The 18,437-nt window shown below is 47.8% G+C and overlaps 1 protein-coding gene across 1 annotated transcript; it reads left to right on the top strand.

Moving 5' to 3' along the window:
• The first annotated feature begins 3,399 nt into the window (after positions 1-3,399).
• On the top strand, positions 3,400-18,214 carry Zfp647 (zinc finger protein 647). Its single transcript, NM_001427380.1, has 5 exons — positions 3,400-3,449; positions 13,022-13,114; positions 13,323-13,449; positions 13,684-13,797; positions 16,261-18,214. Exons 2-5 carry the CDS (start codon positions 13,073-13,075, stop codon positions 17,580-17,582), a joined length of 1,605 nt encoding a protein of 534 aa, NP_001414309.1. The 5' UTR covers positions 3,400-3,449; positions 13,022-13,072; the 3' UTR covers positions 17,583-18,214.
• Positions 18,215-18,437: the final 223 nt, after the last annotated feature.

Here is an 18,437-nt window from a genome sequence, read left to right as displayed (position 1 = left end):
TTATAAATGGTTAAGATGATGATAGAAATTGGACATGAAAAAAAAAAAGAAATTGGACATGGTGGCGCATGTCCAAGTTCTCAACAAAAGGCTGAAGTAAGCAGGTTACTGCTGAGCTCAAAGCCAGTCTGGACTGTAGAGTGAGACTCTGTCCTAGTTAGTGTCTCTAGGGATGTGAGGAAACACCATGACTGTCTTAGTTAGGGTTTTACTGCTGTGAACAGACACCATGACCAAGGCAAAGTCTTATAAAGGACAACGTTTAATTGGGGCTGACTTACAGGTTCAGAGGTTCAGTCCAGTATCATCAAGGCAGGAGCATGACAGCATCCAGGCAGGCATGGTGCAGGAAGAGCTGAGAGTTCTACATCTTCATCTGAAGGCTGCTAGGAGAAGACTGGCTTCCGGGCAGCTAGGATGAGGGTCTTAAAGTCTACAACCACAGTAACACACTTCCTCCAACAAAGCCATACCTACTCCAACAGGGCCACACCTCCTAATAGTGCCACTCCCTGGGCCAAGCATATTCAAACCACCACAAGGACTAAACGTGAGTTGAGGAGGGAAGAGTTTATTTGGCTCACACTTCCACATTGTATTCCATCACTGAAGGAAGTCAGAGCAGGACCTCAAACAGGGCAGGGACCTGGAGGCAGGAGCTAATGCAGAGGCTGTGGAGGAGTGCTGCTTGCTGGTTTGCTCGGCCTGCTTTGACCAACTCAGGGATGGCACCACCACATGTCTGGTGCTCACAGAGACCAGAAGAGAGTGACAGATCACTTGACATCTGAGTTACAGTTTTGAGCCACCATGTGAGTGCTGGGACTCAAACAAACCTGGGTCTTCTAGGAGAGCGGCTAGTACTGTTACCACTGAGCCATCCCTCCAGCCCCAGTATTCATTTCTCAGAATATGAGACTCTGGACACTAAGCAAATTCAGATTCAGTTAAGGGAAATGGGATGGGTCAGCAGTTAAAAACGAGCTGAACTATAATGAGCTTCGTGACTCAGTTTGGTGGTGATGGTTTTTGTTTGTTCATTTGGTTGGTTGGTTTTTTGAGACAGGATTTGTCTGTATAACCCTGGCTGTCCTGGAACTCGCCCTGTAGACCAGGCTGACCTCAAACACAGAGATCCACCTGCCTCCGCCTCCCAAGTGCCAGGTATTAAATGGGTGCACCACCACCACCCAGAGGCTCAATTTTTTTTTCTTTTTTTCGGAGCTGGGGACGGAACCCAGGGCCTTGCACTTGCTAGGCAAGCGCTCTACCACAGAGCTAAATCCCCAACCCCGGAGGCTCAATTTTTAAAGCGTGTGTACGTTCGCTCGCACAAGTGCCCACAGAGACCAAAGGCCTTGGATCCCGTGGAGTTGAAGTTCCAGGCAGTTGTGAGGTGCCTGACTAGGAATCAAACTCAGATCTGCTGAAGAGATATAAATGCTCTTAATGCTGGGCCATCTCCACATAGCCGTCCCAGCTTTTTAATCTTTCAATCATTACTATTTTACTTATATATGTAGGAGAGTTTTGCCTGCATATATCTGTATACCGTATTCCACCTGCATGCAGTACCCAGACAGGCTAGAAGAGGGCGGGAGATGCCCTGGAATAGGAGCTACATGGTCGTGCTAGGCTCTGAATTCAGTTTCTTGGTCTTCAGTTTCATTGGCAGACCCAATGTTCTTAACCACCAAGCCTCCTCTCCAGCCTCCCTGGCTCCCATGTTTTAGTGAAGGCATTAGCCTTAGACTGCCTCCTCTCTGTGAGCCCACATGTAGATCAGCTGATAGGAAAGCCTGGGTGCTCTTCCTTTGGGAAGCCATTCCAACCTCTGGTCTAGTCTTAGAAACAGCCATGCTAATGGATATTTTAGTTAGCTGGCATTGCTTCGACAAGCACATAGCAAAGGAAGGTTTCCTGTGGTTCGAAGGTCAGGAACAGTCCATGAGGGTGGGATGATGTGTGCGTACATTTGAAGCAGCTAGTTGGTTATATTGCGTCTGTGGTCACGGGGAGGAGAGCAAATCATGCTCACACTCAGTTCATTCCTCATTCAATCAAGAACTCTTTTTTTTTTTTTTAAGATTTAATGTATATGAGTACACTGTAGCTGTCTTCAGACACACCAGAAGAGGGCATCAGATCCCATTACAAAAGAAGACAAGTAACCAATACAATTAGAGAAATAAAAATTAAAGCCATAATGGAGGGGTAGGGTCCGGTGCAACTAAATGGGAGACTATATGCTTAACACTCAAGAGTCCCTGACTTTGGGGTTGGTGATTTAGCTCAGTGGTAGAGCGCTTGCCTAGCAAACACAAGGCCCTGGGTTCGGTCCCCAGCTCCGAAAAAAAAGAAAAAGAAAAAAAAAAAAAAAAAGAGTCCCTGACTTTAATTTCCAGCAGAGATATGTGCTTGTATGGAGAGGCTAAGGGTCAGTCTGAGGAGCCATCCACTATGGTATTTTGTTGTTGTTTTTAAGATTTGTATTTTATGTGTACACTGTTGCTCTCTTCAGACACGTCAGAAGAGGGCATCAGATCCCATTACAGATAGTTGTGAGCCATGTGGTTTGGTTGCTGGGAATTGAATTCAGGACCTCTGGAAGAAGTTACAGTTCTTAACCGCTGAGCCATCTGGCCAGCCCCCTTCTTTTGTTTTTTGAAAAAGCTCCTCACCAGAACCTGAAGCTTGCCAACGACTCTAGACAGGCTGGCCAGCGAGCGCTACATAGATCGGCCTTATTCTACTCCCCTGTGCGGGCATGTGCAGCAAACACCTAGACTGTTGTATTCCTCTAGGCTTGGAATAACTCATTTTTAAAAGACTGCTTATACCAAGTGTGGGCGAATACAAGCAGCACTGGGAATAGTCATACATCGCTAGCCTAGGGAATGTGTTGATGAAGAAACGTGAGACGGGCAGTTCCTTAAGAAGTTAAACGCATACAATACCGTAAACTAAACCCAAGCAGCCGGAGTCAGCCTGATGGGTTCCGGGACCAGTGGTCCAGGCTGCCCGACCACTAGGGAAATCGCTAGAGGGCAAGCACAGATCTTGGCGGAAGTGACCGAAGGCCCTCAGGAGAACGGAGGCTTCAGGGAGGGGGCGAGGCAGGGAGGCACTCGGATTTGTAGGGACTGCGCGCGCCGGCTTCCGCTACTGCCTCAAAGAGCAGGCGCGGTCGGGGTCAGAACGCGGTCTCTCTAGGCACAGCGGAGGCCTCGGCTCTCGGTGGCCCCGGGGCGCTAGCCAGAGTTCTTTACTAGAGCAGGAGGCGGGCGGACCATCCGACTCTCGGGCGTCCCGGTCCAGGACTGGAGTTGGGGGGTGGGGGCCTGGGGGCGGGGTCCCCTGAGATTGACGACTGCGCAGACGGGGCGGGACGGCCCCTTTGTCTTAGGGAGCTGAAGCAGCCGCCACAGGGCGAGAGGTTGCGGCAGATGGTGAGTGGCGCTCTGTCGGCTGCGCGGGACCCTCTCCTTCATCCGCACCCAACCTCCGCGCCCTAGCGTATGCCAGCCCTTCCCCCGACGGATGGCTGCGACCGGGCTGCTGACCCAGGCCGCACCCTCCGATCCCTCGGACCCTCCAGGCCCCTCCCCAGGACCCCTCGCGGTGTCTCCCGCTTGCTTGGTCCGAGGTTTAGATGGTTCTGGTGTGCATACGGTTTCTTACTGGTTGGTTAATTTGGTTTGGCTTGGGCTGTGGATGAGGTTTTGGCTGGTAAAATAACGTGTCCCAGACTGCCCTGGAAGTCCCGCGTTCGCACGATCCTTCCCAATAACCCGGACTACAGTCAGGGCCACCATACAGCATTTTAAGTCACATGCACTGTCCTTAGCATCTTCAGCAGCTAAGGGCATTTCTTGTCAAACCGACGGAGCTCTGCTCTCTTCCACATAACCCAGCTTCTTGGATTTGTTTTATCTTTCTGCTGATGCTCTCTTGTTACTTTGCAACGGCCCCTTTTAATGGATGACAACAACTTATCTAACGTGACGTTTTCTTGTTTAATTTTTGTATGTATTTATGTGTTTTGTCTGCATGTGTATCTGTATATCATGTGCATGCCTGGTACCAACGGAGGCCAGAAGAGGGCATCGGGTTCCCTGGAACTGGCTGTGAGCTGCCATGTTGGTGCTGGGAATCGAGTGTGGGTCCTGGAAGATAACATGCACTCTTAACAGCCGAGCCATCTCTCCAGCCCCCACATTTGTGGCTCAGCTAAACACTTGAATCTGGATGTGCTGATGAGTGCAGTTATCCCCAGCTCTGGGGAGCAGACAAGCAGGTCCCTACGGCTTAGCAGCTTACTTGGCGAATTCCAAGCCAATAAGAGACCATGTTGCCCCCCAAACGATGAAAGGCTTAGGAGGAATAACACCTAAGGTTGTCGTCTGGCCTCCATGTCCTTGCTGATGTGTAGGTACACATGCACACACAGAAAAGCTGTACAGTAATTTTTTTAAATGTTACTCTGCCTAGCATCCTGTCAGTGAATACACAATGACACCGGAAGCAGTTTCCTATGGATCTTTCTAGAATAATTAACTGGAGGCAAGGGCTACTACTGGTGCATGTGGACATTCTTGTTCCTAACATAAAAGGAAAGCTTCGCTACTAGCTGTTTAAAGCTGGGTGGACATCAGTTCTGTTACTTTGCACACTGGGAATTTCCTTGTCTGAGATACAGAGAAGTGGAATGGGGCTAATAGGTTAGGGCTAGTAAGCCATCTTCCCACCAGCTAGGTGACCAGTCCCTGGGGCTTTCTTACCATGCAGATGTTTCAATTAAGATTCTCGATATTTCTGAGGTTGAGACCTCTGCATTTGTCTGTTAGCTGTTTGCATTCCCCTTTGGATTGACTAGCTTGTATTCTTTTTCTCTATGTTAAAAACACTCTTCCAGGGGCTGGGGATTTAGCTCAGTGGTAGAGCGCTTACCTAGGAATCGCAAGGCCCTGGGTTCGGTCCCCAGCTCCGAAAAAAAGAACAAAAAAAAAAAAAAAAAAAAACACTCTTCCAGGGGTTGGGGATTTAGCTCAGTGGTAGAGCGCTTGCTAGCGCAAGGTCCTGGGTTCAGTCCCCAGCTCCGAAAAAAAGAAAAGAAAAAGAAAAAAACACACTTCCATATATATAATATATATTCCATTGAGAAAGTGTCTTCTTTGATTCTATTTACTTATTTTACAACTAGAAGGATTTTGTTGTTGGTTTTGTTTTATGCACAAAGTATTTTCCATTAAAGTATTTTGACTTTTTGCTGTGTTTTAAGGGGCTTCCTTATTTCAAGATTATTTTTAAATAATCTGACTTTTGTCAGGTACTTGTAAAGTGTCGATTCTATATGGAATTTATTTAGATAAGGGATGAAGGTAGGATCCAGCTTCGACTCCCTCCCCCTCAATCATACTCATTGCTAACGTTGTCCACTCTCTATTGGATACTTTATCTCCCATTTACTTGAAAGTGCACCAGTGTCACACTAAATTCTTCCCTGTGCTCCGACCTATTTGGAGAGGATTGTTGCGGTTCTCAGATTTATCTACTTTATTTTGTGTGTGTGGGTGTTTTGCCTGTGTGCATGTCTATGTAGCACATGTGTACAGTGCCTGTGTGCCAGAAGAGGGCGACAGATCCCCTAGAACTGGAATTACAGGTGGTTGTGAGCCTCCATGTAGGTGCTGAGAATTGAACCCGCGGTCTCTAAAAGAACGGACATCATCTCTACCCCTATTTTGGGGGTTTCGGGTGGTTAATGTGCATAGGGTTTTTTTTTTGTTTGTTTGTTTTTTGTTTGTTTGTTTGACTGCTTGGTTGCTTGCTTGCTACTTTTTCTTTTTAAAAAAAAATTATTTATTTATCTTTTGTGAGTACACTGTTGCTTTCTTCAGTCAAGGACACTAGAATGAGCCACCATGTGGTTGCTGGGACTTGAACTCAGGACCTCTGGAAGAGCAGTCAGTGCTCTAACCACTGAGCCACCTCTCCAGCCCAGTTGTTTGCTTTTTGAGACAGGGTTTCTCTGCGTGGCGTGGCCAGCCTGGAAGTAGCTCTGTAGACCAGGCTGGCGTCGAATTCACAGAGATTCGCCTGTCTCTGCTTCCCGGGTGCTGGGATTAAAGGCATGTGCCACCACTGCCCAGCATACCTAAGGTTTCTTACTGGTTGGTTAATTTGGTTGGACTTGAAGTATGAATGAGGTTTTGTTTGGTAAACTAACTCAGTCTTTAAAACAAAAGTAAATTTGTATAGAATACTGCAAAGTGCAAGGTGAACTGCAAAGATAGAAATTTGCCTGAATATACTGTGGGCTGTGGACGGCCAGACTGGTCAGCGATGGCCATGGGTGGACAGGCTGAGTCCCTTGCAGTTTCGGGTCATTGTCGATTGATCTATCGTTTGGCAGAATGGAGCTGTGGCTTTTAGGGCTGAGGATGCTGTCTGGTCCAGGCATGCATTGGAAATCCAGTTCCTTTCTGGACTGTCTCTCACTCAGACCTCCCCCACAGTGTTTGCTTGATTTCCTTTGAGACATGATCCCTGTGTGACCCCAAGCTGACTTGGAACTCTTTTTTTTTTCTTTTTTTCGGAGCTGGGGACACCGAACCCAGGGCCTTGTGCTTGCTAGGCAAGCGCTCTACCACTGAGCTAAATCCCCAACCCCGACTTGGGACTCTTAGGATCCTCCTGCCTCAGCTCCTCGGTGATGGGATTACAGTTTTCCACCTCCAAGTTCAGCTTGTGATTCTTTGTCCTTTTTTTTTTTTTTTTTCTTTTTTCTTTTTTTTTTTTTTTTTTTGTTCTTTTTTTCGGAGCTGGGGACCGAACCCAGGGCCTTGCGCTTCCTAGGTAAGCGCTCTACCACTGAGCTTAATCCCCAACCCCTGATTCTTTGTCCTTTTTAAAAATTTTAACATCTTCTGTCTTGGCCCCGCTCTGTGGTAGTTTGTTGAGGATTGTGTAAGGATTTAACTTTTATACTTAGCAAAATACTTAAGCACTTGGTTAATTATCTGTTTTTCTAGCAATTTTGAGTCTCTCCTCAAAAAACGGGCCTGAGCTGTTTATCCCCCCCACTCCTCTTTTCCTGTGTTTTAGTTGGTTAGTTGGTTGGTTGTGGTTGGATGGTTGGTTGGTTGGTTGGTTGGTTGGTTGGTTGGTTGTGGTTGGTTGGCTGGTTGTGGTTGGCTGGTTGGTTGTTGTGGTTGGTGGTTGGTTGTGGTTGGCTGGTTGGTTGGTTGTGGTTGGTTGGCTGGTTGTGGTTGGCTGGTTGGTTGGTTGTGGTTGGCTGGTTGGTTGGTTGGTTGGTTGGTTGGTTGTGGTTGGTTGGTTGGTTGGTTGTGGTTGGTTGGTTGGTTGTGGTTGGTTGGTTGGTTGTGGTTGGCTGGTTGGTTGGTTGTGGTTGGTTGGCTGGTTGTGGTTGGCTGGTTGGTTGGTTGTGGTTGGTTGGTTAGTTGTGGTTGGTGGTTGGTTGTGGTTGGCTGGTTGGTTGGTTGTGGTTGGTTGGCTGGTTGTGGTTGGCTGGTTGGTTGGTTGTGGTTGGATGGTTGGTTGGTTGTGGTTGGTGGTTGGTTGGTTGGTTGTGGTTGGTTGGTTGTGGTTGGTTGGTTGGTTGGTTGGTTGGTTGGTTGTGGTTGGTTGGTTGGTTGTGGTTGGTGGTTGGTTGTGGTTGGCTGGTTGGTTGGTTGTGGTTGGCTGGTTGGTTGGTTGTGGTTGGTTGGTTGTGGTTGGTTGGTTGGTTGGTTGGTTGGTTGTGGTTGGTTGGTTGTGGTTGGTTGGTTGGTTGGTTGGTTGTGGTTGGTTGGTTGGTTGTGGTTGGTGGTTGGTTGTGGTTGGCTGGTTGGTTGGTTGTGGTTGGCTGGTTGGTTGGTTGTGGTTGGTGGTTGGTTGTGGTTGGCTGGTTGGTTGGTTGTGGTTGGTTGGCTGGTTGTGGTTGGCTGGTTGGTTGGTTGTGGTTGGATGGTTGGTTGGTTGGTTGGTTGGTTGTGGTTGGTTGGTTGTGGTTGGTTAGTTGGTTGGTTGGTTGGTTGGTTGGTTGGTTGTGGTTGGTTGGTTGGTTGTGGTTGGTGGTTGGTTGTGGTTGGCTGGTTGGTTGGTTGTGGTTGGTGGTTGGTTGTGGTTGGCTGGTTGGTTGGTTGTGGTTGGCTGGTTGGTTGGTTGTGGTTGGTGGTTGGTTGGTTGTTTGGTTGTTTGGTTGGATGGATGGTTTGTTGGTTGGGGTTTTTGTTTGTTTTCTGTTTGAGACAGAACCTCACTATGTAACTTAGTGTATAGTGAAGGGGCTAGCCAGCTGGAGCATGGGAAACATGGCTCCGGCAGGCTAAAAACTGATTCCATCCCTAAAGCTAGCCACCAAGTCTAGTCCTTTATTTGGCCACTTCTTTCTCCTGATAATGACCACCAAGGTCCAGCTATCAAAGTCCTGCAATCAAAAGCCCCCTTTGGCTCACCTAATAGCATGCCCAGTTAAATTTAAACACCTCATTCTGATTCAGGTTTCCCATTTTACCTTTATGAACCATTTGCCTATGGGCCACGACTGTCTTCTCTCTATCCACAGGCAGTCCTTTGCCTCCCAACCCCTGAGCAAACAGCCCTCCTCCCTCTCCCTCCCCTTTCATCCTTTATCTCCTTTCTTTGTTTCTTATTCCCTGCCCTCTGTCTCTCTGGGGCAAATAAATCTTTGTGCTGAGAGCTTGGCTTTGGGGGTCCTGAGCCAATACTGGTCTCTTACATATGCTGCTCTAGGACTTACCTTGTAGTCTCGTGTTAGCCGTCCACTCAGCTTCCCAAGTGCTAGATTACAGGTGAGTGCCAACATTCCTGGCTCTATCTAAGCTGCCCATTCCTGCTCAGGTCCATGGGACTCTCATTAAGATGGTTGGCCCTGTGGTGGGTTTCTCAGCTGGCTCCTTTCTTAGTAGCTCAGAGATGCCTCTGTGTTTGCTGAGTCTTCCTAATAAAAATAAAAATATTCAGTTAGGAGACCCTGTAGCCCAATAATCTTTCATAAAACTGTTGATTGATGGATAGGGTGGTGGTGGCACATACCTTTAATCTTTGGCACTCAGGAGGCAGAGACAGGTGGATCTCTGAGTTTGAGGACAACCTGGGCTACACAGAGAAATCCTGTCTGGAAAAATAAAACAAAGTATTGATGGATGTTGTGAATAAAGTATACGAATTAGCATTACTATGATTTGTGGTGTCTGTTCTTTCATGTCTTGGACTGAGTGTGTAGGAAAGCTATTGATTAGATGGATGGATGGATGGATAGATGGATGGATGGATGGATGGATGGATGGATGGATGGATGGATGGATAATGACCATTTACTTAGGGAAAATTGCGAGTATTGTGTTTTGGTGGTCACAGGTAGCCTTTCATACGTGAGGAACTGTATTAAAGAGTTGCTGCACTAGCAAGGTTGAGAACCACCGCTCTAGAACAAACATGCAAGCAGTGTCCCAGCAAGATCTTTAAGAATTCCAAAACAAATGATCGGCTTCTGATTTGGCTCACAAAATGAAAACATAGTAACAAACTGTCATACCCTGAAGGTCACAGAAGTTGCAACAGCCAAGAGCCAACAGTTTCTAGATCAGCCCTAAGAGCCTGGGGACCTGTCAGAAGGCCTGAATGCAGTTCTCTGTATTCTCATCACTAGACCCCACCCAGGTGTAGCCAGGACTCTGCTACACTGAATGCCCGCCACTCTGTCAGGCTTCTGGGAGCCAGAGCTGCTCAGTCACTCTCTCACATATCTGAGGAATATCACCCAAGTGAATGAAGAGGTTTGTGCCAAAGGGAGACACTGAGAAGGCCTCACTGAGGGAGACTGCAGTGTGCCTGCTGCCTGCAGTAAACAATGACCAAGCGCTGATATTATTGGATTTCGCCATGAGGAGACCAAAGGAATCCCTATCAAGGATTGCTCCGGGTCCAGTGGAGGTGACATCATCATGTGAACGCAGTGTTCTTCCAAAAAGCAGAAGGGGCACAGGGGATGAATCTGCTCCTATGGGGAGCAACTGGAAAAGGGTGACTGAGGGACTAGATAGGCTGACCTAGCTGCTGCCAGAGGACTGGGAAAGGAGGTAGCGTATGAGGAGGTGGCAGGGCTCAGATATGGGGGCCAGAAAGCAGGAGGCTGAGCACTTTATATCTAATCATATTCCATGTGGAAACAAACATTACAAAATAAGGAGCTGAATTCTAAAGCCTATAGGGGTATATGATTGATTAATTGATTGATTGATTGACTGAGGGGTGGGATCACTCATGCATATAGAAGACAACTTGTAAGAGTTGGTTCTTGGGACTGGAGAGATGGCTCAGCGGTTAAGAGCACTGGCTGCTCTTCCAGAGGTCCTGAGTTCAAATCCCAGCAACCACATGGTGGCTCACAACCATCTGTAATGGGATCTGGCGCCCTCTTCTGGTGTGTCTGAAGACAGCCACAGTGTACTCATATATAATAAATAAATCTTAAAAAAAAAAGAAAGAAAGAAAGAAAGGAGTTGGTTCTCTTTCCATCATGTGGGTCTCAGAATTGAACTCAGGTTGTCCAGCTTGGTGGAAAGCCCACTGAACTGTTTTGCTGGTCCTAATCTTTTGTGTTGTTGTTGTTGTTGGTGGTGGTGGTGGTGGTGGGTGTCTGTGTCTGTGTGTATCTGTCTGTGTCTGTGTGTATCTGTGATGTATCTGTGTGCACATGCGTGCTCGCCTATGCATGTGAGCATGCTTGCCACAGCGAGTGTGGAGCTGATTTCCTCCTACCATGTGGATCCTGGGAACCACACCCCAGTCATCGAACTTGACAGCAGGCACTTTTACCCCGGATCATCTTGCCAACCTGCCTGTCATCTTTTAGGTCCCCACGTCGACCCGTGCCTGACTCTGTCTGTCCTCGGTAGACCAACCCCGCGTTAGTTTAGAGATCTGGCTCCACTGCCCATACTCGTTCTTCTGGACTCTTTTCTGCACCTGTTATTCCTGCAAATTCTAAAGGAATTTTATTCAGATTCCAGTTGCATTCAAATGAAAATTGCATAAAACTACGCACATACACTTGGGGAGGAGTGAGACGCTGGAGTCAACCTCCTTGTCGCCATGCTCCGTTCTTCAGAGACTGCTTAGTTTGGGTTTCCTGAAAGCAATTCATGCAAATATACACGTCTGACATTTTATTTAAAAATATGGGGTAACCCTGACTTCCTGTTTCCCACAACACACACCGGCAGGTCCTGATACCATGATACTCACCTCTTTCTCTTCCCTTTTCTCTCCCCCCTGAGACAAGGTCTCCCTATGTAGTTCAATCTGGCCTCTTCTGCCTCCACCTTCTGAACAGCTAGAATTACAAGGGAGAAGAACCGTGCTTCCCTCCCATTTCATTGTCAAAGAGCTAGATGCTCGGAAAAATGTATCGTAGTCCTGCTCCTCGTTTTTTCTTCTGGTCCCATCTGCCATCAGCTTGGCCCCGTCTCACTATTGTAGACTGTTCCCCAACACTTCAGAAGACTGAACCCATCCACTCCAGGGCCAGCCCTGTCAGGAGAGCTCTCAGAATCCCCTCTTCCCCAGCCATTTAGTTGTGATAAATACCTGTTTATCCCGGTATGTTGTCCAGCACCCACCAACCACCGAGTGTTTGCGACAAGACATCTTTCAGGTCTCAGACTCTATGTTACTCTAGACTCAGGTCACCCACGGTAACCACTGCCCAGGATTGTGTAGCCAATACAGAGGTTGAGCCCTTGTCAGTGAGCAAGAGGTTACCTAAGTCTGACTAAAGGATCTGAGCCTGGGTTTCCCACAGAAGTGTAGGCCTTGAGTAGGCATTCACTTCCCACTCTGGACGGAGTACTTCTTTGGGAGGCAGCTTGGCTCAATGCCTACAGCCCCACATGAGCCATGTGAATGCCTTCAGTATAGAACCTGTGGGCCCTGGAGAGCTAGTGTCCTTGTGAGCAGGCAGGATCATAGGTCCGGGCGACCAGAGCCTTCATAGGCTCCCCAACATACATGTGGTCGGTCAGCCAACAGTAAGGACCCCGAGAGTCCAGGGAGTAATGAATCAGAACTTTAAGCCCTTGGGAAACAATGAACATGGGTACCCTGCTTAGAAATCCTTATCATTTAAAAAAATTATTTCTTTTCACGTGTATTTTTTTTGTTTTGTTTTTTTGTTTTTTTGTTTTTTTTTTCGGAGCTGAGGACCGAACCCAGGGCCTTGCGCTTCCTAGGCAAGCGCTCTACCACTGAGCTAAATCCCCAACCCTGACACGTGTATGTTCTTATGTGAGTTCATGTGTACTACCCGTATGTAATGGCCCATAGAAGACGAAGAAAGCATTAGATTCCCTCGAACTGGAGTTGGACACAAACCTGAGTCCTTCACAAGAGTAATGAGTGCTCTTAACGCTGAGTCAGGAGCTACCTCTCTAGGCTACTTTTTTTTTTTAAGATTTATTTATTTTATTCATAAGAATACACTGTAGCTGTCTTCAGACACACCAGAAGAGGGCATCAGATCCCATTAACAATTGTGAGCCACCATGTGATTGCTGGGAATTGAACTCAGGTCCTCTGGAAGAGCAGCCAGTGCTCTTAACCTCTGAGCCATCTCTCCAGCCCCCTACATATCTTTTAAAAGCAAAACAAAATAGGGTATGAAGCCCTGCCTGGCCTCGAACTCACCATGTGAACCAGTCTGGCCTTGAACTCTTAAAGATATAATAGCCTCTGGTTCTCCTTCCCATTTTTTAAGTGGGATTTCCTGACTAAGCCTACTAGATGGGACAGGCCCAGGAACCATATGTTTGCTCAGAACTCTGTACTAGAGAACACCAGTAAGAGCAGGGGAGACAGGATAAAGCAGGACTGTGGTAGCTTCAGCTCCTTGGATCTCACCTCGGCGTGCCTTACACTGACTATTTATGACAAAGGACAACCTGGGAGGTCAGGATCTGTTGGACCAGACTCTCATGTGTTCTCTTTTCCTTCTCAGCCCCACGGGATCTCCTGATTTCTGTTGTCTTCACAGTCCTAAGAAACCAAGATGGCAGCAGCTGGACTCCTGCCACTGCCAGCAGCACCCCAGGTGAGTGGTTCCAAAAGCTTATTCAGTGTCTTAACCAAACTCCTATAGTCCTCCTATGGCCAAACAGTCTGAATAGCAGACCGAACTCTCCTGAACCCTATCACTTCTGCCCATCGAGCTCATGTGACTCTAAGGAGGCCTTACCAATCTCCCACATCACATGTACTGCCTGTCAGATATACAGTCACTCAAAATCCTGTCATTTCAGGCCAAGGTGACCTTTGAGGATGTGGCTGTTCTACTCTCTCAAGAAGAGTGGGCCCGCCTGGGCCCTGCTCAGCGGGGCCTCTACCGAAACGTCATGATGGAGACCTACGGGAATGTAGTCTCACTGGGTATGGCCCCATCTGTGTATCTTTGCATGCTGGAGTCACGTGGGGAGTTCCCGAGGAAGACAGCTGCTGGGAGGAGGGGGACGTGGGCCAGACTGATCCTGAGGCTTGCTTCAATGGATCCGTTCAGCTCCAGTGGAATTGTTCATTTTCACATGCATGCATGCATGTAGCATGGGTTAAGGGAGTATCTTAGTAAATACTGTGTAACACAAGGGTTTCCCTCCTCGTGACTAGGACTTCCGGGATCTAAGCCTGTTGTGATATCCCAGCTGGAGCGAGGAGAAGATCCGTGGGTCCTGGATGGACAGGAAACTGAGCTGAGCCAGGGCCTAGGAAGTGATCACTCAGGTGAGTAAGGAGAATTGGTCCTGTTTTCACTGAAGGTGTAACTAATTCAGACTGAGCCACCGATGGAAAAGCTTCCATTGGTCAGGGAAGGGTCAGTCATTCTTCCTTTGACAGAATGTCACAGACCAGGAGGTATAGGTCTGTGTAAGTCTGAGCCATAGCCCACAGGAGGACATGTAGGGAGGTGGATAGACAGGATGGTAAACCTTGGTACAAAGAAGAAACGACAGGGTAGCTGAGCTGTGGAGAGGCCTGGGATTTTGTCACTGCTCAGAAAGACTATAGGTGGCTACCCAGGTATTAGCGGGAGATTTGGGTTCTGATGGTTACTTGGTGGTTTAGAAAGCAACAAGGCATCTTAGTATAGAAGGGAAGTTTCTCAACCTGATACTCAGGGTGAAGGGATGAGAGTTCATCTCAGAAAAGAATTCACTTCCCCTAAGCCACAAGATAGTGTACTGAGGCTCCAGGCATGAAAGGAAGCAGAGTTTTATATATATATGAATTGGAAGGGAAAGTATTATTTGAGCTTTATGTGATCTTTAACTTAGGAAAAAAAGAGATTGGTAATTATATGTGAATTTAGCAATAGCTAATAAAAATAATTTGTATTATCATCATCAATAAGCAAAGGCATAAATCTTAAAGTCGCAACATTTATAATAGCATTAGAAAGTTACTTGGGATATGGAGAGATGGCTTAGTGGTGAAGAGCTCTGGCTGCTCTTCCAGAGGTCCTGAGTTCAATTCCCAGCACCCACATGACAGCTCACAAGCTTCTGTAACTCCAGTTTCAGGGGAACTCGTGCCCTCCTACTGGCTTCCACAAGCACCAGGCACACAAGTGGTGCACAGACATACACACAGACAGAGAACCATCATACGCATAAAGTAAATAAAACTTTTAAAAAAGGTACTTAAGTCCAAAAAGTTGTCTGTCTCACACACACACACACACACACACACACACACACACGCTTTAATTTAAAAGGTAAGAATTTCCTTCTTACGTCTTCTCTGCTGTGGGGCTTCCTGTCCAAGGATATCAATCAAGTATGATAACTCATTCAGGGGCATCCACAGCTAAGACCCTGGAAACAGCAGGTGGGCTGGCATCCTGAGCCTGGCCTCTAGGTCGTAGGTGGCTACACAATGCACTAGTAGAGTGGGCCACTATCCTCTGCAACAGGACAGTATAAAGGAAACCTGAAGGGACCTGCTAGGCCTTGTGTTTGAAGGACCTCTCCACGCCGTGGCCCAGTGTAGCCATCTCCCCGAGAGTCTTGATGTGAAGACAACTTTAAACTTGAGATATGAAACATGGCTATTCCCAGTGCTCACATACACACACGGTCTGCCGTAGAGCCTTCCTTCCCGTTTACACTGCCACCCTCCCAGCTCATCTCCAACCTAAACTCGGCCCCAGGTTCCCATGATCTGTCTCTTTAAGTATCCACCCTACCACCTGCTACACAGCGCATTCTCCACGTTGAATTGTCTTCCACAGAGGTGACCGTCAGCACTGCACAATAGAGGAAGCCATTGGTCCCAGGTCCCCTGGCCCCCTCAAAAGCTTCAGGCTTCCCCTGCCAGCCCCAGGTCCTGCTTCGCTGCTCATGCGCTGAGACCTGCCGCTGATGGAAACCCATCACGACGACTGCAGGGGACAGGAGGATGTGCTCCCACTGTTGTGTGCCTTCCACTCTGCACAGGGCAGACAGGCTGATACCTTCCCCTTCCTCCCACCAATGGCTTTGATCTGTAGAAAGATGTTCCCTTTGGCTCTCACATGGGAGACTGCAGCAAAGCCAGCTTTAGTATTGCACTGGGCAGTTTTGTCAGTGTTAACCTTTTGTTGTTTTTATTTTGATTTGGGCTGTTGGAGGTTTTGTTTTATGTTTTGATTTAGGGTTTTTTTTTTTCTTTTTCCTTTTTTTAAATTTTAAAAAATTTTTTATTTTGTTTTTGTTTTTTAGTTTATAAAGACTTATCCCTTTATTATATATAAGTACATTGTAGCTGTCTTCAGACACACCAGAAGAGGGTATCGGATCTCTTTACAGATGGTTGTGAGCTATCATGTGGTTGCTGGGAATTGAACTCAGGACGTCTGGAAGAGCAGTCGGGTACTCTTAACCGCTGAGCCATCTCTTCAGCCCTTAGTTTTTAGAGATAGGGTTTCTCTGTGTAGCCTTGGATGTCCTAGAACTCACCCAATACACCAGGCTGGCCTTGAACTCAGAGATCCACCTGCCTTGTGCCTCCCGAGTGCTGGGATTAAAGGCGTGTGCCACCACCACCCAATTGGGTTATTGTTTTATAAAGCAGCCCTTGTAGGTAGCCTAGACTGGCACTGAATTCACAGTCCTCTCGCCTCAGCCTCTCAAGTGCCAGGATTATCAGCATAGATCACCCACCATCGCAACCAGTGTTAACCTTTTCATGTTGTTTTCGGTGCTTCAGAATGCAAAGCCAAGGAAGAGAACCAAAACACAGACTCGAATGCGCAACCCTTAATCTCAGACGAAGCGTCAGCCATGTTGGCGGAAACACCGTTGAGGAAAGTTGATGAACATTACAAAACAGAACCGAACTTCTGTCCGAGTCCAAAGTCTGTTGGCCCCCAGAATGCCCACGTGTTGAACCCCAGTGTACCAGTTGCTCGGCCCCAGATGGCTCCCAGTGGAGAGAGACCCTATATATGCATTGAGTGTGGAAAGTGCTTTGGTCGGAGCTCTCACCTCCTTCAGCATCAGCGAATACACACTGGCGAGAAGCCCTATGTGTGCCACGTATGCGGCAAGGCCTTCAGCCAGAGTTCTGTCCTTAGTAAGCACAGGCGGATCCACACGGGCGAAAAGCCCTATGAGTGTAATGAATGTGGGAAAGCTTTTCGAGTGAGCTCTGACCTTGCCCAGCACCACAAGATACACACGGGAGAAAAGCCCCACGAGTGTCTGGAATGTGGGAAGGCGTTCACCCAGCTCTCCCACCTCATCCAGCACCAGCGGATCCACACCGGGGAGAGGCCCTATGTGTGTCCCTTGTGTGGGAAAGCCTTCAACCATAGCACCGTCCTGCGGAGCCACCAGCGGGTGCACACTGGGGAGAAGCCCCATGGGTGCAGCGAGTGCGGGAAGACGTTCAGTGTGAAGAGGACGCTGCTGCAGCACCAGCGGGTCCACACTGGGGAGAAGCCCTACACGTGCAGCGAGTGCGGGAAGGCCTTCAGCGACCGCTCCGTGCTCATCCAGCATCACAATGTACACACCGGGGAGAAGCCGTACGAGTGCAGCGAGTGCGGCAAGACCTTTAGCCACCGCTCCACCCTGATGAACCACGAGCGGATTCACACCCAGGAGAAGCCCTACGCGTGCTACGAGTGCGGGAAGGCCTTTGTCCAGCACTCGCACCTCATCCAGCACCAGAGAGTCCACACTGGAGAGAAACCCTACGTGTGTGGCGAATGCGGGCACGCTTTCAGTGCACGCAGGTCCCTGATCCAGCATGAGAGAATCCACACAGGTGAGAAACCCTTTCAGTGCACAGAGTGTGGCAAAGCTTTCAGCCTGAAAGCAACTCTCATCGTGCACCTGAGGACCCACACCGGCGAGAAACCCTATGAGTGCAATAGCTGTGGCAAAGCCTTCAGCCAGTACTCGGTGCTCATCCAGCACCAGAGGATCCACACGGGAGAGAAACCCTACGAGTGTGGTGAGTGCGGTCGTGCCTTCAATCAACACGGGCACCTGATCCAGCATCAGAAAGTGCACAAGAAGCTGTGATCCATGGCTGTCAGAAGCCCACACTTAGGGGGACCATGCACAAGACCTACACAACCTTCCTCCAGGGAGGAATTCTGTTACATCCAGAGACCCTTCCCTTGGTGACTGTGTTACAGTCTCATGTCCCTCCTGGGGATTATTTTCCTCAACATCTTGATGTTAAATCAGAGAGTAATCCTACAATTGTAGATACTGCTGAAGACGGCCATAATTCTACCTTTGTCTGACATGAATTAGTTTATTGAAGCAACTGAAAAGCTATATATACGGTGTAGGTACTACTCACATTTCAAGTGAAGTTCCTTTTCTTACATAGCTTCATGACGTTCTAAGTGTATCTGATCATTCTAATATTGTGCTTAAATTTAGAACGTTGGACCATTTTTGGTATCCTTTTAAAACACTTAAGTGCTATGTTGATAAAGTGATATCAAAAAACAAACAAACAAACAAACAAACAAAGGTCTTGGGCCAGAGAGATGGCTCTGTGGGAAAGCCTGATGACCCGAGTTTGCTTTCTAGAATCCATACAGTGGACAGAGAGAACTAACTCGCACGAGTTTTCCGCTGGCTTCCGTGTGAATTCCAAACACACACAAATAAAACCTATATTTTAAAATATTCTTACCAAATATTCTGAAATCGCAGTTCTAAGTGTTTGGAAATACATGTTTTGTACGTTTTAAAATAACTATTTATGGGGTTGGGGATTTAGCTCAGTGGTAGAGCGCTTGCCTAGGAAGCGCAAGGCCCTGGGTTCGGTCCCCAGCTCCGAAAAAAAAGAACCAAAAAAAAAAAAAAAAAAACTATTTATTTTCTGTATATGAGTACACTGTAGCTGTCTTCAGACACACC

The sequence above is a fragment of the Rattus norvegicus genome, chromosome 7 (genome assembly GCF_036323735.1).
Source record: "Rattus norvegicus strain BN/NHsdMcwi chromosome 7, GRCr8, whole genome shotgun sequence".
NCBI classification, from domain to species: Eukaryota; Metazoa; Chordata; class Mammalia; order Rodentia; family Muridae; genus Rattus; species Rattus norvegicus.
The sequence above is the reverse complement of the archived record's forward strand: the minus strand, read 5'-3'. Positions and strand labels throughout refer to the sequence as shown.